Source organism: Cnephaeus nilssonii, assembly GCF_951640355.1.
Source record: "Cnephaeus nilssonii genome assembly, chromosome: 7".
Classification (NCBI taxonomy): Eukaryota; Metazoa; Chordata; class Mammalia; order Chiroptera; family Vespertilionidae; genus Cnephaeus; species Cnephaeus nilssonii.
The window spans coordinates 75,421,192-75,440,995 of NC_137078.1; the positions used below are offsets into that span (position 1 = coordinate 75,421,192).

The window sequence follows — 19,804 nt, forward strand, 5'->3', positions numbered from 1 at the left end:
CCGCGGTCCCCGGCCCTGAAGTTGCCCACGGAAGAACCCCTTTGTGCTCACGGTGTGACCCAGACTGGTGGCCCAGCGGCCTAACCTAGCTCAGCCCCGCCAACTGGCCGGGCTCCAGGCCGCTCCTGCCTGTCACCGTCTCCCACTGTCTGCCCCTCACTGCTCTCCCTTCTCCCTTGCTCACACCTTGGAAGTGAATTAAACCATAGTGGCCTGGGGCCCCTCCGGGTGGGCACCTCTTTCCCAGACTCCCTGGACAGCTCCCTGCCCTCACCCCTGACTCCCCCACATTGGTCTGGTGGGTGGTCTCCAGGATGGGGACTACCCTGCCTTGTAAGCGGGCTCCCCCAGGCCAGGCAGAATGTAGGCTTTGGAGCTCTCTTTCTACATGACCCTCAGATGCCCCCTCCCCATAGAAGCCGTCACTGAGGCGGCAGCGTCCTCCCTGCACAGGACTTGTGACCCATCTTGGGTTAACACCCCCACCCCGAGCAGTCACTTACATAAGTCCTTCACATAGCCCTCTTCCCGGCTTACTCCCTGCTCTAGATGAGCCCCTGGGATTAAGGCTGTTCAGCTTTGAGGGCAGAATCCGGGTCTCCCACTGTGCCCTGGGCTCAGCAGGGCCGGACCCTGCACTGGGGGTTAGAACCCGGTGTTCTGAAGCCGGCGCCCCAGTGACCCGGGCAGGGCAGCTCCACTCAGCATCTCAGCAGCCTTACCTATGAAATCACGGGAGAGACTAGGCACCTCAGTAGACCTAACACTGCGTCGTTCTGCCTTGCCTGGAATTTTGCTATTTCTGACTCTCTCCTGTGTTTTCCATTAGTTCCCACTAACTTTCTAGACTACTTAAAAAAAAAAAATGTTATTGCATTTCTTTTGGATTATAAAAGCATTATAAGCTTATCACACACACACACACACACACACACAATTAGAAACTACAGAAAAGTGTGAAAGAGGAAACAAAGCTACAAAGGCTCCTCTCAGAGGTGACCAGCCCCACGGGATGGACTCCTCCTCTCTCCATGCACTACGCAGAGAACCCAGATTTCCAGCTGGGCCCCGGCCCTGCGCTGGCTCCCGACTCCCACCCTCCGAGACCAGCGTCCCCTGGATATTTTTGTGAATTGTGAGCTCCCTCCTCCTGCTCTCGGAGGACACAGGAATCCTGGAGCGGCCTGGCTGGGCGGGCCCCCTGGGACCCAGAGGGCTGCTTGTTTGGGACTCTGCAGACCCAGGGTTTGCTCATGGGACGTAGTCCATCCAAGACAAACTTTATGGAGGAGAACGGGCAAGACCCCACATCCCAGACTGACCGTGAGCCAAATCCAGATCACTGGCAACTTTCTCTGAGCCCCAGGGGGACATTTAAGCAGAACAGCATTACGGTAAATTGCGGCTGCCTCAGAAGAGCCCACGACCTCCTCACACCCCTCGCTTCTTGTTCCCCAAGCTCTCTCCCATCAGTCCAGGGGCCTGGCTGGCCCTCGGGTAGCACCTGTCCTGCAGTGACAGAGCCTTCCGGCCTCTCTTATCCAGGCACGGGAAAGAGTCGGGTCGCAGCCAGAGGAGCAGGACCATGGGAACGTCTACCTGAGGCCAATCCGTGCACAGGGGCGATTAGTGCCTCCTCCCTCAAGGAACACCTCAGGGTAATCTCTAGCCGCCCCACCCCCCGAGTCCAGGCCTCATACAGCAGGTGAGAGGGCAAGGACATGCCTTGCGCTCTTTCATTCCAGAGCCATGACTGGCAGAGAGCGACCTGCCCGTTTGGGGAGCAGCAGACAGAAGACACACCTCTCAGTCATGCCAGGCTCTGCTCCAGGCCTTGGGGAGCAGGAATGGGGGGCGTTGGGTGGGCCCTGCCTCTGCCCCAGAGAAGCCCAGCAGCCTGCTCCATGCTGCGGCAGCTGTGGGCAGTCTCTACCCCAGTCGGTGGGCAGCGGAAGTGGCTTTGGTGTTTGACCCTGGTAGTCCTGGGGTTTGAGGGCAGCTCTGCATAATGCTTCTCCCCAAACCAACCCACGCCTCTCCAGAGGTCATTCCTTCTCTTGCCTCCTGAAGGTCAAGTTAGGATGCCCCACAGGATGGCGGGTGGCTGTCCTGGTCCTCTTATCCTTGCTGCCATCAGCCCCATTGTGCCTGACAGCCCTGCCCAGCCCTAACTTCCAGGGATTAGGGCATGCCAGCACCCACCCTACCCGGGCACTAGTGAACATTCCAGAGGGTCTCACCTTCCGGCTGAGTCTCACCCCGTCTCCTTCCCCCACCCTCACCACCGAGTCCATGTACCATGTCCCCCTGCCCCTCACCCACGCTCCCCATAGGAGTAACTGCCGTGGCAGACAATGGGGCTGTATTGATTAGTACAATTCCTGGGCACCTCCGGTCCGTCTCCCCGGGAGCTTGGACAATGCAGCTTTGATACACAGAGCAGATTCTCAGCAGGTCCTTGGGCTGGGGGAGCCCTCACACCCCCACTGGCCTCCCCCCCGTGTCCCCACCACACAGCGAACTCTTCCTGCACTCCTTTGCACAGTTGCGACTTTCTGGGTCACTTTGGCTGGTGTCTGTCTCGCTCGCTGGCTGTGCCTGCCCCTCCCTGGCACAGATCACTCAGCCCCTCTCCCCACCCCCAGGGCAGCCTCCCAGACTGCCTGGCACCGGGGCTCGACCTTCTGGAAGGTGACTGACCTGTTCTGGGGAGGAGGGGGCCACAGGTCCGTGAGCTGCGGCCATCCCGGGTGAGCACTCGGAGAGGAGCACGCGTGTCTCCTCCGCTCATTCACACCCCTGCCAGCTCTGGGCGGCACTGCGCATCCCCTGCCTCTCCCACTGCTGGCTGGGCAGCAGCAATTACTCTCACCTCGTCTCCTCCCGGAGCTCGGCCTCCCCCGCCCGGGCCCTCCCCCTCCGGCCCGGCCCCATGCAGCCCAGCGAGGGTGCTCCAGAGCTGGAGTGAGGCATGGGGTTTGTTGTGTTTTTCTCTTGTTCCCAGCAAGTTATTGGAACAAAACACACACACACACACACACACACACACACACACACACACACTCTCTCTCTCTCTCTCTCTCTCTCTATCTCTCTCTCTCTCTCTCTCTCAACCACAGAGCGAACTCAGGAGAGTGTGAGAGGGCGGCGCACTTCTCGCCCAGAGCTGGGCCTTTGGGGCTCGGATGCTTCTAGGCCCCTAGGCCTGGCATTCGGTGGGCTCCCGGCAGGGGGGTCAGGTGCATCCAAAGCACCTCAGACTTCTTAGAGTGGTGTGGGCTGGGGCTGCCAGGCCCCGGAGCTGTCTCCCTGCCCAGACGTGGGGGTCCCCAACTAGCCGAGATGATGAGGCGCCCTGGTAGGAGAATGTGACTGACGGTGTGCACTGTGCTTTCACTGTCCGAGGGAAGATGGCCTTGGCTAAGAGGGGGGTCACCACAGGCTCCAGACAAAGGGGGCTGTGGAATGAGGACCCTTGGGGGTTGGTACTGGGCTGCCCAGAACCGGGGTGCTGCTCTGGGAGTGCGTGCTGCGTGGGCCGGCAGCGTCCTGCGGGTGCTGCTGTGACTGGGGTGGGATGTGACTCAGACCCTCTTCTCTGAGGCCACAGTCGCTGGTCAGTCTCCAACGGATGGAGAGACCACAGGCCAGGGGCCAGGAAGGTGGGCAGGAGAGCGCTGGGCCTGGGAAGCGTGGCTCTTGGAGATTCATCGTCTGGCAGAGGGCCTGGCACACGGTCGGATCATTCGTCCAGGGGAAGCATGTATGAATTCTGATGTAAAGAACAGCCTTCCCGTGGGTTTGGTAAGCGTCGTGACTCCAAAGGGAACATGCCACGATGACACTGAAATAAAAAGGGCACGGCTTGCCCTGGCCGGTGTGGCTCAACTGGTTGAGCGTCATCCCACACACCTAGAGTCTGCCAGTTCGATTCCGGTCAGAGCTCATGCCCAGTGCAGAGGGGGTGGGTATGCAGGAAGGAGGCAGCTGATCAATGTTTCTCTCCCTCTCTCTTCCTCCCTCTCTCAAAACCAATAAAAACATATTTATTAAAAAAAAGTGGGGGGGGCACAGGCTTTAGAGTCATACAGGCCTGGGTTCCAATCCCAGCTCTGCCAGTTTCTCACCAACATGTGGACAATTAACATGTCTGGTCTTGGTTTCTTCATCTCTAAAATGGGGATAATATCCACTCATTACTGAAGCTAGCGAGCATTAGTAATAATTAGTAATAATTAGTAACAGATAACGCATATTAAGTGCTTACTCTGAGCCAGACACTGACCTAAACACTTTATATATAGACAGCAACTCATTTAATCCTCCCAACAACCCCTTGAGGTAGGTACATTTTAATCCCCAGTTTGGGGGGAAAGATGGAGACCGGCCTTGGCTCAAGCAAGCATTCTAAGAATGGCCTCAGACCCCACTGACTCAGCCACGCACTGGGCCAGCCTCATGCAGCCAGGTCCCCAGACATGCTCCGCTGACTTCCTGCAGGCACAGACTGAGGGCCAAGGCCCTGGCGGGGCCACTGGCTCCAGGAAGGCCCAGTCACCCATGATGCCCAAATGCTCACTTCCACCCAGGGTGGGCTCTGGGCTCTAGCTGCCCTGGCCTGGGCTGGGTGCCCAGAACAGGCAGCCCTGGCTGGATGGCTTTCTCTGGCTCTGGCCATGGGGACAGGAGGCGGCAGCAGCCCAGCTGGGCCCTGGCCGTAATGAGGCCTCATTAGTGGGATCCAGCTGCTCCAGCCCCACTTAGGGAGGCCAGCTCCCCAACCCCCACCTCTGACTTTTCTTAATAAGAGTGGGCATGCTTCCCGAGGGGCAAGGAGTCTAGGGGCTTTGTTGTGCCCTGTGAGTCTGAGGGAAGGTGCTGCTGAGCCAGGACTGAGAAGTGCTGGGGGTGGGAGGAGAGCTTCAAGGAAGCTGTATGAGGGGAAGGAGAGCACAGGACCGGCAGGTGGGTTTCAGGGCGGGTGGGGAGGGGAAGGAGACCAAGGAGAAGGGAGGGCAGGGTCCCAGGTCTAGAGAGGAAGCTTGAGGAAGGACAGGCCTTAGCCTTTGGATCTAGATAGTGTTCATTTCCCTGGGGAGAGGATAGTTGCACATCTAGGATCATCTAGTTGAACGTCTAGGCTGTCCTGGCTAGGAGAGCGCCTCCTGTGCCAGGCCTTACATAAAAAAAGCACCCACTATGGGCCAGGACCTGTGTTAGCAGCGTGCTCACTATGAGCCAAATCCAATAATGGAAGAATACACAGTATGCCAGGCCTGCGCTAGGAAACACTCACTGTGTGCCAGGACCTGTGTTGAGAGAGTGCCCACTGTGTGCCAAGTCCAATACTGCCAAGGCCCATTGTGCGCCAGAGTGCATTTACCATGTATCAGCCCCAAGCCAGTGAGCCCCTGTGGTATGCTAGGTCCTGCGCTGGGTGAGTACCCCATATGTGCCATATTCTGTGTCAGGTGATGACCCAATGTATGCCTGGCCCTGAGTAGGGTGAGCACCCACTATGTGCCTGGAGCTGTGCTAGATGCGTGCCTACTGTGTGATAGGCTCTGTACTAAGGAAGTGGCCAATGTGTGCCAAATCAGTACTAGCTGAGCACTTGCCACATGCTGGGACTCGTGCTAGGTGAGTGCTTAGTAGGCAACAGCCTTCTACCAAGGGAGTGCCCAAGCCTCTGCTAGTTGAGCACTTGCCACATGCCGGGACTTGGGCTGGGTGAGTGTGCACTGTGTGCCAGGCCCTGGGATGGATACTGCAGACAAGAGGTATCCAAACCCTCAGGTCAAAGCAGAACAGGGTGGAGCGGACCCAGGCAATCTGTGGTGCTTGCAAAGCCTTCTGGGAGAATTTAGATGCTCTGGCATCTAGGGCCCTGGCCCGGGTGACTCTGCTCTTATTTGTCCCAGTACAGAAGCAACCAGTGAGTTCTGGGGAGAGACCAAAGAGGCTCCCCAAGGTCTCTGCTGCCCAAGACACTGTATGAATGGGGGAGGGCCTGGGGCCACCAACTTGTGTACTTGGTGCGAGGCAGCAGGGTTAAAGCTGACCCAGGGGGGCTCTTCTGTCCTGGCCTTCACTCCTCCAGCTCTGTCCTCTGAGCCCCAGTAACCTCCCCCCTACCACGTGTACAGAGGTATGAGGTCTCTATGAGGTCTCCATGGAAGGACCGCCCCATCCACCGCTCCCCCCACCCCCAAGTGCCCCTAAGCACCCCAGCTGCTCCCAGGCTTGGAGGCACCCTGGCCAGCTGGGTTCTTGCATGGCCCTGTCCTGGGAGCTGCTGAGGCGTGAGGGAGGCAGCTGAGCTGGCCTGGCAGAGACCATCTGGGCTGGGAGTGGGGGCAGGGACACGTGCAGCAGGCATGTGGGCCTGGGCACGTGCTAGGAAGCAGCTTGCTCCTCCATGGGGCACTTGCCACATGAAGAGCCAGGCAGAAGCTCCAAGGAGGACACAGGATGTCTGTGGACACTGAAGAGACCCAGCGGTCCCATGTCGTCACACCCAAGCCTAGAGCAAAAGGGGATGGAGCCCAAGTCGGTTTGGCTCAGTGGATAGAGCATCAGCCTGCAGACTGAAGGGTCCCGGGCTCGATTATGATCAAGGGCATCTACTTCATGCTTCGGTTGCAGGCTTGATCCCCAGCCCCAGTCAGGGTGCATGTGGGAGGCAACCAAATGATGTGTCTCTCTCACATCGATGTTTCTCTCTCTCGGTCTCTCCCCCTCCCTTCCACTCTCTCTAAAAATCAAAGGAAAAATATCCTCAGATTACCACCTCCACCACCAACAAAAGACAAAAAGGTGGATGGAAATGAGGACACCTCCTCACAGGGAGGCCCACTCCCTGTGTACCGGGGCACAGATGACAGCAGAAACCACTGAGCAGGATGGCCCTCAGCGCCCTGTGTCCTGCCCCACCATGACATCCAGAGCAGGGGCATGTCTGAAAGGTGCAGCCTTAGCCATGTGTCCTTAGGGGAAAAGCACCTAATCAAGTGCTGCTCAGCTACCTCGGTTAGCTAGCGGAGGTGGCGCTCCTCGGAGGCCGTCTCCTAGAGATAGGCACTGAATGGAGGAGGCCTCAGTTCCAAACTAGGGCCCGAGAATAGCCCAATAGCGTAGCCCAAGGTCACCAGCAGAACTGAAAAAGAGGCAGGAATAGAATTTCAGCAACCACAGGGGTGCCCAGGGGACATATGCTATGAGCCTGAAACGAAGCAGCAGCGGGCAGAAGTCAAAGGGCAGAGGGCACGAGGAAACCGAGCCCCAGCTATCTTTAGGCACATCCTGGTGCTGGGAACGGAGTCCCAAAGCAGCATTCCCTTCCACAGGCAGGCTGGCCTGCGGCCCCGGGAAGCTCAGCTCTGGCAAGGGTTCTGGGACATGGTGATTCATGCTCCCTACGGCCCATGGTGGGTCCCACATCTCTCCTGCCTGATTGCCTCAGCCCTCCCAGGGTCACTCCCGAGAAAGAAGGGCAGCCAGGGAGTACGCAGAGGGTTTCTTAGGTTTCATGGGGCTCAGAATCTCCAAGTTCCTAGACAGGCCCATGGCAATTCCAAGACTTCTCTGGGAAAGTGGAGGCCTTTCTTGGTTCTATCACAAAATCCACCCCTAGCAAGTGTTCATTCAGGTCATGAGGCCTCCATCTCAGCCCATCGCTGAGCACCCAGAGTTCAGGATAGCTCAGAAATACTTTCAGAAGCTTGGTTCATTCAGACTTGTTCCAACCAGGAGGGAGCTAGACCAGAGCGGGCCTGAGGGGCGGGATGGAGGGCCCTGAGCCTGGAGCAGAACCACTGTAGATGAAAAAGGGGCCACATAGTAAACCTGACCAGCTCAGGGGAGGCCTGAAAGTAACCATATAAGGATGGTCTGAACATAAAAATTCCTAACTAGCCCTGGCTGGTTTGGCTCAGTGGATAGAGCATCGGCCTGTGGACTGAAGGGTCCTGGGTTCTATTCCAGCCAAGGGCATAGGTCTGGGTTGCAAGCTCGATCCCATGTGGCGCATGCAGGAGGCAGCCGATCGGTGATTCTCATCATTGATGTTTCTATCTCTCTCTCCCTCTCCCTCTCTGAAATCAATAAAAAAACATATTTTTTAAAAAATTCCCAACTAAAAGCTTCCTTTGCGGTAAGCAGTTAGACAAACATGAGGTGAGCAAGAATGATGGGCCAGATTACAAAAGGTCACTAGGGGGAAAGCCTTGGATGCCTAGCAAAGGACAATTGTAGGATGAGACCTCACCACCGAGGTGACCTTTCCTCCCTGGAGATAACATCTAGGCCTCAGCTGTATTTCAGCTCCAGGTCCAGAAAAGCAACAAACCCAGACAAGCAATGCCAAGGCTGACCTCAGGACCAGCTGCATTGGGTAATGACCCCCTGCTCTGGTGCTAACCAATCTATCAGTGGAGACCCAGACCCTGAAAGGACATACCTGGAAAGCTGCTGAATATTCTATTGAGATCTTCCCCTGGGACCTCCCCTACATTCTCCTCCCTTAAAACCCCAAAGACAGAGGATCCAGTGGCTCTCCCTCCCAGGAGCAAGCCTACACCTTACCCCCCATCCCCAAAGCCCCACCCCAGGTTCATTACCATTACCTTTACCTTCCTCACTTTCCTCAGCCCATTTCTTCTATGAATTATTTCTTCTACCTCTGATTTTATAAATAAAAATGCTCTCGTATAGTTTGAGTCTTGGCTCTGAATTCTTTCTTAGCCAGAACTCAAGTACTGAGGTTGCTGAACCCAGTTCCAATCTGACTCCACTGGTTCGAACACCTGTTGCCCACAACACCTTGACCAAGGTCAATCTTGACCTTAAGTGAACCTGTCCATTGTTTTTTTTTGTGTCTAAGCTAACATACCTTTGAAATGTCCAGGTCCCTCAGGGCACAACCATCCACACCAGAACACAAAACCACAGGTTCCCAAACACCATCTCTGTGTGCTGTAAATGTTACTTGGTAACTATCCTGTGCCCAACTCTGTTTTACTCTTTATCCCTTCTGCTTTGCTTCTCCAGCCTCCCTAATCTATCACCAATGAAGTTCATGTAAACGCCCTTGCATCACCTCCTTTGGTTATAATGTATAAAATAAGCTGCAAAACTGCCATTCTCCAGAATACTTTTTCCATCCATTGAGGCTTCTCTTCCCAGCAATTTGTGTCAGTTTGGCCCAAATAAACTCATAAGAATTATCTGCAGGTCTGGATGTTTCTTAGGACACACCTAGCCATCCCTTTGGACCAGGTTGGTTGACTCCCAGAAATCTTTGGCGACAGATGGCTTGCTTTGGGAAGGCTCAGCAGAGACCCTCGGTCTATCAATACTCAACTGAATGGGAAAAGCAGCAGAAGGAATTGATGTGGGAAAGGGAGGCACTAAGGGCAGGGCCATGCTCAGTCACTAGCTTCCTCCCCAGACAGCGCCCCAGTCTAGCTGGTCCCTGAGGCAAGATCCCAGGAGAGAAGAAATACAAGCACTGCCCTTGGGGTAGGACCTGGCATCTCTTCCCTGGTTCCTGCTGCCAGTGCCGCCCTCCTCGGCCCATCAGCATGAGCGGAAGCCCTCACCGGCCCCTGCTCTCGCCCTCTGCTTCTCAAGGCACCTCGCCACCACCTCTCCTGCGCTCTGGGGCAGCGGGCAAGGAAGGACCATGGCTTGGGGAAGGGGGAGAGGGAGGTTTTCTGAGAGGCCTCAGGAGAGGACTTAAGCGAAATACTCTTTGTTATTTTTCAGAGTAGAAGTACAGCCAGGGCCAGAGGACCCCTTGATCAGCACAGAGTAAACACTCCTTGTGGCAGGCAGAGCCCGGGGTGAGGGTGGGGGTGGGGGTGGGGGTGGGGGTGGGGGTGTCCCAGCCCCAGGACAGCCCAGTGGTTCTGCTGTCCTCCCAGCAGGATGATCCACAGCCTTCTCCAGGGTGTCTCTGGTGAAAGGACCGGAAGTGGGCCCCCTGCCTCCTAGCGGGCTCTGTGGCAGAATCTGCCCTGCTATGGGTGGGTTTGGAGCTGCGGTGCCAACTAACCAGCCAGGGGAGGGGCTGCCTGCCAGTGCAGGGACAACTTAGCACGCAGGAGCCTGGCAGTGCCAGACTTGGGCCCCACGGAGCCTCCTAGGCTCTCCTGTCATACGGCAAGCAGCTGCAGAAGGCCCCGGGGCGGGGTGGGGGGTGGGGGGGAAGGCAGTGCTCATGTCCCCCTGCTCCCTGCAGTCTGGTCCCCATACTCACCAGCATCCCTTTGGCACCTTTTCCCACCATGGTGGCAGTGGGTTTCGGACTCTGGAGTCCCAGGCCACAATCACAGGCTCTGCTTCTAGCACCTTTCAGGCCACAGACCTCAAGAGCTGTGGAGAGAGAGCACAGAGTGAGGACTGAGCCACGCAGGCAGGGCCAGGGCAGGGCCCGTGTGGCCCTCAGGGCTCTCGAGCAGGTAGTGCCGGGCCCAGATCACCAGCTGCCAGGCCTCCCTTCCCTCCAACCGCAGCCACCCCGCGCCAAGCGCTTCTCATCTTGCTCCTTTCTCGATGACCCTGGACCAGCTCCTCCCTAGCTCTTCTCCCGACCCTTCCCCTGCATCCCTTAGTCTCCAGGCTTCTTGTCCCAAGGGGCAAAAGTCTATTTTTGACTCTCCAGATGCCCAATTCTATAAAAGACAAAAGAACACAAAACTGGACAGCGTCCAATCCCTTCATCGTCTGTGGATGGCTTCAACCTTTTCCCTGAAGAGGGGTCAGCTCGGATCAGCACACTCAGCAGCCAGGACGGTCTTTCCTCAGCCTGATGCCACTCAGCTGGACTCTGGGGCAGCTGGGCTTGTTGTTATGTCACTAACTTGGACCATAAGCTCTGGACACATCAAGCATGCGATGTGCAGGCATGCTTCCCTGCCCTTGTGCAGGCTGTCTGGTCTGCAACACCTTCCCCCCTGTTCACCAGGTGAAATTCTTCAAATCCTTTAGGGCCGTGCATAAACGTCACCTCTTCTCTGTAGCCTTTCCTTCAACCAAAATAAACAAATTGCTTCCTGCTTTGTGTTTTGTGCAGACATCTACTAGTGTCCTTATCAACTCAGACTAATTTACCTTGAAGTCCATCAACTGTGAATCAGGGAGTTGCCTGAGGGCTTGGGTCTGTGTTTCGTTTACCCCTCTGTGTCCAGCACTTAGCACAGTGCTGGGCTTGTGGGAAGTGTGGGTTGAATGGAAGGGAAATGGGTAAGGCCCAGGCACTGGAATGATGGCCCAGGTCAGCCAAGATCTTGTAGGAAGCATCTGAGAGGCAAGGTGGGGCTGGAGGGGCAGCAGACAAAAGGAAGGAGCAGACACGGACCATGCAGGTGTATACAGGTTTAATGGTAGGTGCAGATGATAGAGGGCAGGTTTTGACAGGCCACGGGAGAGGAATCCACCTGAGGATTCCACAGGAGATGAATCAGCCTTCAGGGAGACTCAGAGAATTCTCTCATAGGATGAAAATCCTGGGTCAGATGGATAAGGATGGTCAACCTCCACAGGGCCTGATCCCAGGAAGGATTGGGCCACCTCTCACCCACAGGCCCAGGAAGTCTTTGGAAGGCTAAGAGAGCAGGGAAAAAGCTCTTTGCTTATGCAAATCAGCCTTGGCTTCTTTAAGCCTTGGCCCTGGCCACTAGGTCTCCCGCATAGCCTGTGGCAAGTGTGGATGTAACTTGTCACCATTTTCCTTTTTTGAGTCAACCAGACTGGCCTCTCTGACTCCTCCTAAAGAGGTCTCTGCTCATGACTTTAGTCTTCTGGGGACAGTCAGGAGGGTGTGTGTGTGTGTACTCCCTTAAGATCATAACCTTGTCCTCCTCATTCACCACACCCCTCCCTCCAAGCTGTAAGTTCTAGATTTGCCTTCCCCAAAGTTGTCCCTCTTCAGCCAACAAATAATAATGACAGTGATGACAGTAATAACAGCAGATGGCACTAAGAACCATCCTATGGGTTGGGAATTATGCCTTGTGGTCAGGTGAGTAAATTGAGGACACTCCTGGAATTGCCCTCACCCAGAGTAACCCAGAGCACTGATTGCAAATGCAGTCCCTGTCCTCGGCGTGCTTACAGATTAGTGATGGTTGCTCCAGGATGAGTTGGGTGAAAAGCTTTGCTACTTCTCCACCGCTGCCATTTATGTTAAATGGTCCCATATACCCATTCCAAAAGAACCAACTGAATGCTCATGACATGCCAGGCCCCCTTCCAGATGTTGGAGACTCACATTACCCGGGCACCATGGGACCTACCCCTAACCCATATAGGGGCCACCATTGACAAGCAGTAAGTCTGGAGTTCAGCATACAATGAAGAGCTTGGCTCTGGGATATGGTATCCCTGGGCTGGAATTCTGGCTCTGCCATTCACTAGGTATATGACTTCAAGCAAGTTACTTAACCCCTCTGAGCCCAGTATTCTCAACTTGGAAAATAGGGCTAATAATCCTTTATAAATTCTGAAGTTTCTGCTTTATTTTTTACTTGACTGCAAGTCCTGCACATTTTCCTCCCCTCCAATCCATAAATATTCCCACAGCCCCAAAGCTCTGATTTTCTCCAATAGTTCTCCACAGCCAACAGGATATGGCCTGAATTGTTTATCAGTCATTTGAGGCTGGCCACAATTCAATTCATTTATTCCACAAATATTTATTTCAGGCTTGCTCTGGGCCAGACCTGTGCTAGCACCAAGAGCTCGTGGGTCTCTGCCTTCCTGCAGCTTACAGGATAGGGGGAATGAGTGAACCTGGTGTCTCAACTGTATATAATTAAAGACTGAGATAAAGGGTGTGAAGGAGAAAGATCCTTAAAGCAGAGGGTCCTGACCTGTCTGAGAGCCACAGAAGGCTTCCCCGAGGAAATGATATTTGAGAGTCAGAAGGAGTTAATTAGGCAAAGTGGCAACAATGAGGAAAGGAAGAGGAAGAAATATTTAAGCAAATGAAATAACATAGGAAAGATGCCGAGGCTGGGGCTCAGATAGCCAGGGAGAAAGTGGCCAAACATGAAGGGGGACAGATGAGCAAGGTCAGGGCCATTGGGGCCTAGATGTTTAGTCTTTAACCTGAGGGCACTGACAGCTATTCTGGACTTTGAAGCAGAGTTGTAACTGTAGAGGAGCGATTGGTGGAATATACATTTTCAGAACATCACCATAGATACAGTGGAGAAAGGAGTGGTAGGAAGAGAGAAGGGTACGGAAGAAATCCATTAGGAAGAGGCCAGGCCAGAGATGAGATCTTGGGTATGAAAGTGATGTTCAGGAGGGGAAAGGTATACAGATTTGAGAAGAATCTAGAAGATGACATTGGTAGGAATTAGTGATGAATTGGATATTGGGAGTGAGGGACAAGGCAGGGTCTTTGGCTTTTGCTGGTGCAACAGGAAAAAGCCAATGCCAGTCCCGGAGACAGGAATCCTACAGGTTTGGAGGAGGGGGAGAATGGGCTGGGTTGGGCAAACTGAGTTGCCTGTGAGCCACCCAATGGTGCCTGGTGAGAGGCAGTCACAGTGAGAGGGCAGTCACCAGACCTGGGCCCCTTTAGTCCCGTTGCTCAGTCTTTCCTCTCCCCCAAACAGTATTGTCAGGTCAGTCAATTTTAAGGGTCCATCTGGGCCAAGCCCTGGAGTCCTCCCTGGGGAATTAAAAGAGTCAGGTTCGTTCCCTGTTTTCAAGGGCCTCACCGTGTAAAAGAGGAGGAAGCATAATCTCCATTCACTTTGAGGAAGGGAGTGGAGGGGCTGTGGGAGCAGCGAAGGGCCCTGGGTTATGCCTTGGGCCCAGGTTGGTTATCCAGGGCCACCTGCGGCCCTGCGGGAGTATTCGTCATTCCCAGAGAGTTCTTGCCGCCGTGCCTTTGCTCAGGTGGTTCCCTCTTCCTTGAGCACCTTTGCCTCCATTTCCATCTGTATATATCCGATCCATTTTCAAAACCTGTCCCAATGTCACTATCTTCAAAGAGCCCTTTTTTTCTCTCCTCCCATTGCAGTCAACCTTTCCACCGTACCGCCAAAGCACGCTGTGTACATCTGATTAACACTCTCGTCACACACAGTGTAGCAGCACAGTTACTTGTGTCCAAATCTGGCGCCCCGCCAGCGGGAGAGATCTTCCAGGGCAGAGCTGTGATTCTTCTGTCCCCAGGGCTGGGCACCGCGGTGCCGCCGCCGCAGTCGCAGTGTAGGCCAAGTAAGGGGGCGTTTTCTCTGCAGTCCTTGTAAATATTTGGGCATGCTCAGTGTCGCCTATTAGTCCCTTCCTAGAACCAGCCCCTCACCCACTACTCCCCAACCTTCTGATGGGCCCTCACTTTAGGAGTCTTTTAACATTTTAGGTCCTTCTCTCCTCCACTCCTTGACCCCCCGATTTTTATTTGGCTGCCACAGCAGCATCCGGCTTGGTTCAGCAAAGAAATAGACCCAGGCTTTGTGCGGGAGCTGTCAGAGAGCCGGGGATGTGGCTCCTTTAAGAGAGACCAACGAGAGGGCGTGGCCTGCGGAGAGCAGGACGAAAGTAGGCGCGGCTCCTTTAAGAAGCGGCCCGCAGACTGCCAGGAGGCCCCGGCCGGCAGGCTGGGGTGCGGTCGCTGTTGGGGCTGCGGCACCATCCGGAGCGCCCCGATTCCTCGAAGCGGGGTGCGTCCGCTTTAATCGGGGTGTAGGTGGGAAGAGGGGCGGGCGTTACATCAGCCACCACGTGTGGGCCTCTCCACTAGTGAGGAGGCTGCGGTCCCGCCCCCGCCCCCGCCGTGGAAAAGTACCGCGGCGCGCAGGTACCCGCCCCCTTCCCCGCCCCCGGGCCGACTCCCGCCCTTCCCGGCCCTCTGGGCAAGCCCCCTCCCGCCCGGCCCCGGCCCCGTCGGGTTCTCCCTCTGGCCTTGGCTTCGGGGTGCGGGGCGCCGATTGGGGGTGGCGCCCCAGGCTGCTAGGCCCCTGCCCTCACCTGTGGCCGCCCGAGCCCGCCCTGTAAGCGCCCAGAATGAAGGTTGGGATGGGGAGGGCGCAGATTCTTCCCGGGGTAGCATCCCCCAAAGAACTCCACGGCCCTAGTCCCTTTCCAAAGCCACGACCGGGAGTCGCGGACAAAGAGCCGGAGAGCGCCGGACTCCTCGGCGCAGCTTCCCGGGACCGGCGAGCCCCCGGGAACCCGCACGGGCCAGGAGGTGGGCGGGTAGATAGGGAGACCAGCCGGCTGGAGGGGCCAGATAGGCAGCCAGGGTGGCAGCAGGGCGAAGAGATGGAGCCGGAGCTGGCAGGCGGGGCGCAAGCACGGCCTGCCGGTTCCGGGCCCCCACAGACCCCCGGCGCGCAGACCCAGCGGCGCCCAGACGGACCGTGACTCGCTCAGGTTCCGGTGCTACCCGCACAACCCGGCGCCGGCGGCCCCCGACCGAGCGGGCGTCCGCACGCAGCGCCCCCACTCCGGGAGCGCCCCCCCCCCCGCCACACCCCGCCTTTCCTGCGGGCTTCAGCTCCTTGGTGACAGCGGAGACACCCAGACGCGCGCACCTACCCCGGCCTCAGTGGCGAGACGTACATCCCCTTGCGTGCACCCAAACTCTTACCCACAGATGCCTGCAAGCATGCTCGATCACACCCCCCCACCCCCCTGCTCCACACACCCCACACATACACACACGCCGCACGCACACTGGTCCTGGGGCTCAATCCCGAGGAGCCACCAAACGCCCAGATCGACGGCTGGACAGACGGAGGTGCGCGCCGCAGCGCCCCCTTCCCCCAGCCTCCTTACCATGCTGCAGCCCCCGGCCCAGCGTGCTGGGTCCGCACCGCGTTGCGCCCAGGTGGCTTTCTTAAAGGGAAAGTTGCATCAGCCTCCGAGGCGTAGTGCCGCCCCGAGTCCGCCCGCCCCGCTGCGCTGCTCGCGGCTCCTCCAGAGCTTGTTGTGTTTTGGTTTCGGGGAGGCGGGGGCCAAGACTTTGGTGAAAGTTTAGAGACTGAGAAGGCTTGGGAGACCTAGCCAAGTCCCTCCCCTCCCAGAACAGCTCTCCTGGCTGCCCAACCCCCCCATCCCCACCCCTCCTGGCCGACTTCTCAGGCTCCTCCTCCCAGGGAATAAAATTACAAGTCACTCCAGCTTTCAGATGATGGATCCCCTCTAACCCCTGGGAGCGGGCTCCACAAAGGAGCCCCCTTCTCCGTCCCTGCCTCTCTTCCCTCCAGCTGGGGCCCTTGGAGGAAGCAGATGTCGTCCCCTTCGGGCTAGGCTGGAATGAAGCCAGAAGACCTGGGCCACTTAGGGGGCTGGGGCTCCAGTTAGCCTGCCAGGTCCCCCGGCCTTCTGCGCCTGCGTTTCCCCTAGAGCGGAGTCTGAGCAAATTCCATTCCCTTTGGAACAGCGCCGCTAGGGATGTGGGCACAGCTGGGTTAAGGCCTTGGTCCTACTCCTCAGAACTGGAGCTCTAGGGGTAATCTTTTCTCCAGGGACCCTCCTTTGACCCCTGGCTTGGTCAACCCTACTCTGGCCATTGTGTTACAGGGCTGCAGACGCGAACCTGGGCCTCCTCTTCTCCCCCTGGGGAGACAGACCAGGTTCCAATACCAGCTAAAGGAGACTTGGCCAAAAGGAGGTTTGGCGAGCCTCAGTTTCCTCCCCGAGAAGTGGAGAGGATCAGCTAAGGTAAAGATACTTCTATGGGAAACACGTTGCTCCAGGCTCTTCTGGGAGCGATGGAAAGTTTGGCAGTGGTGGAAAGGGGCTCCACATTTGCTTACCTTGTGAGAGCCACCAGCTGTCAGGGAGAAGGGCCAGTAAGTACTGGCTGTCAGAACAGTCCTTGATGTCCCAGCCTTACCTGAGTACATTCTTCACTATTGTCTGTCCAGGAAACAGGTTTTAGTTGTTCTCTGGGGACAATCAACCTCTTAGCAGCTGAGGCACACATGCCAAACTTGTACAAGATCAATTGACAGAGTGAGAATCCACTTTATTAACTTACGATCAGAGGCACTGAGCAAGATAGCTGATATCAAGCACAGGCACTTCCTGCTGGCCAGACTCTCGGGTGTACTCCATAGACCTTCTCCCCAGGACCCTACCATCTCAGAACTTACAACCTATTCCCGTTGGAGACTTGATCAGATCCGAGAAGACAGGCAGGTCTCATCAGCAAGATTTTCATTTTTACTTTTCGCCAAACCTAGCAGGTATAGGATGTTTAGGATTTATATTCTATGAATGAATTGTGGTGTCGTGTGTGTGTGTGTGTGTGTGTGTGTGTGTGTGTGTGTACGTGCCCTTCTTGCCGCTCCTGCTAGGGCATACTAGTACATTCTGCTTCTGGTCTCTCCCTCCCACCTTAGGCTTGTCAAAAAAGGGCCACCACACAGGGAAGGCAGGAAAGAGGCTGTTGGAAGAGGACCCCCAAGTAGTGGAGTGGGGACAAGGAAGAAAGTGAGAGGAGGGGGCGATGGCTTCCTTTCCCTTTGACTGGGGGTGGGGGAGTGAGAAGAGACCACTGTGTCAGTGAAGGTTCTTAAGATTGTCATGGCCCAGGGAAAGTGGGTCTTTCCTACCTCGTACACGGAGACACCATACGAGGGAGGCTGAAGGGGTGTTCAGGGTGCTCGGAGCCCCTCAGGCCTGGCTGGGGCTGGGGTGCTCAGGATTCAGCCTTCTGAGGCCCTACCAGGAAGAGGAAGACCATCAGGGAGGCAGCCCAGTTCCTTAGCCCACGGCCCACGGGTGGGGGAAAGAGAAGATTTCCCCTGGGTTGTTTGGGGAAGTTAGAGATGTTGCCCAAGGGGTTTTTTTTAGACTAACAGATGACATAACAGAAAGTATATTTGAATACATATAGAAAGATTGATAAATGTGTACATTTTGCCCATCTTGATCCAGATAGGGTTTCAGGAAACCATATAGTGAGTTGAATGCCGAGAAGCTTGTGAGAAAAGATTCTAGTTTGAAAAGCTGTTTTCATGAGACAGGGACTAGGGCAGCTGTTTTTTTCCAACCAGAGAGAGGCCCCAGGGGAGGCAGGTCTGGGCTAAGCCCAGGTCAGAGCTGGGATGACCTTCCTCCTTTGGATGTGGGCAACTGACTCCCAGGATGGGAAGGGTGTGTGGACAGAGTAGGGGGGATCAGGCCCGAGAACAGACAGGAGGACTACTGGGGTCAGATATCTGGCCTGCCTCTGCTGGGGCAGGGCAGCAAGAGAAAAGGCAGCTGGCTGGGCCCCACCCACCGTGGGCTGAGGCGTGCCTCAGGAACCTCCAGTTATAGTGCTATTTCCTCGGAGGACTGCGCCCAGCATCAGATCCCCAGTGCTGGCTGCTTTCCTTACTTGTCACCAGCCTGCAGGATCAAGGCCTCTGTCGGGACTCACCGAATCAGTGTAGGTGTGTGTCTGGTAGAAGCAGGGATAAGGCCAGACGGGGGCCCCTTCTGGAGAGCACTGTAGGAGCTGGCAGCCTTGGCACCTTGGTGGAGGGTGCTGAGGGACCCTGTTGGGAGTTGGGGGAAGGTGGACATTGCTTTGAGTTGTAGCCTGTCCTGACCGGTGGTCTCTACCTCCTTGGAGCCCCAGCAGCTAGAAAACACGATCGTCAGTGGCCTGTCTGGGCTCTGCCGTCTGGTTCCTTCTCCCTTGAACTTGGAGCAAGCGCAGTGATGAGTGCCTGGCACCTTCCCTCCTCTGTCCCAAGGCAGAGGAGCTCGTTAGATTGGTTCTAGATCCAAGAGCTGTCTCCAGGGCTCCATGTGCCCCTCAGGACACGCTGTTGTACTACCTCTGGCCCTGATCCATGGGGCAGCACGAACCAATCATGGGGCCCAGAGCAGAGTTCCAGGCGGGACCTCGGTGGCTCCAGATAAATTAGGCATACCGGTTGGAAACACTGACTTTGGCCCTCCCTGGGGTGGGGCGGCAGCGCTGATGTCCAGAGCATTTAGTGCCCAGGCACCTAAACGCCTTAGAGCTCGCCAGGGCCAGAATCCCCAAATGTCAAGGCTGTCAAAGCTCCCCACACTGTAGAAACCCCCCAAACTTAGAGTTCCCAATACCCAGACCCTCCAGTGCCCACACCCAGGGGGCCTAATGCCCAGGATGCCCAACATCTAGACAACTCAATGTTCTTTTTAAAAAAATATGTATTTTTATTGATTTCAGAGAGGAAGGGAGAGGGAGAGAAAGAGAAATAGAAACCTCAATGATGAGAGAGACTCACTGACCAGCTGCCTCCTGCACAAGCCCCTATTGGGGATTGAGCCCGCAACCCGGGCATGTGCCCTTGACCAGAATCAAACCTGGGACCCTTCCGTCCACAGGCCAACGCTCTATCCACTGAGCCAAACCGGCCAGGGCCCACTCAATGTTCTTAACACCCAACTCTCAGAGAGCCAATGTCCAATTCACTGGGAAAGAGCCTGGAGGGGAAGGAGTGGTGCCCTGCATGACACAGGTCCCTTCCGTGACTGGTGTTACCTGGGGAGTGGCCATCACTGAAGCTGGGGATGGGGGGGTGCTGGAAGCAGCAGCAGTGTTTCTCTGATGCTCCCTTTCTGGGTCTGCAGAGATCAAGAGGGGCAACAGGAGGGGTAGATTTTCCTCCAGGCCCTGCCCTACCCAGGTTGCAGGACCTGTGTAATGAATGTCCATTTACTCACCGCCTGTGAGTGTATGTTTACTGTGTGCAGGGAATTGTGCTTACCTATAGAATAGGGGCTCCTGTTCTTCTATATGGATCATGCAACCATGTGCCTGTTGATGTCTCGCTGGGGGACAGTGTTGCTGCTT

At 56.1% G+C, this 19,804-nt stretch overlaps 1 protein-coding gene across 3 annotated transcripts in view; it reads right to left on the reverse strand.

Moving 5' to 3' along the window:
* The window catches only part of SLC6A9 (solute carrier family 6 member 9), a 35,615-nt gene extending 19,485 nt beyond the window's left edge, over nucleotides 1-16,130 (reverse strand). The window contains exons 1-2 of one of the 3 annotated variants that reach the window (XM_079777141.1): nucleotides 15,799-16,130; nucleotides 10,259-10,374 (exon numbers count right to left, since the gene is read on the reverse strand). In XM_079777141.1, coding sequence (XP_079633267.1) covers nucleotides 10,259-10,288 — 30 coding nt within the window. In that variant the 5' untranslated portion in view covers nucleotides 10,289-10,374; nucleotides 15,799-16,130. Of the gene's footprint in view, nucleotides 1-2,700; nucleotides 2,849-10,258; nucleotides 10,375-15,798 lie in introns of those variants that run through there. The other 2 variants (XM_079777142.1, XM_079777140.1) reach the window with 2 other exon arrangements.
* Nucleotides 16,131-19,804: the final 3,674 nt, after the last annotated feature.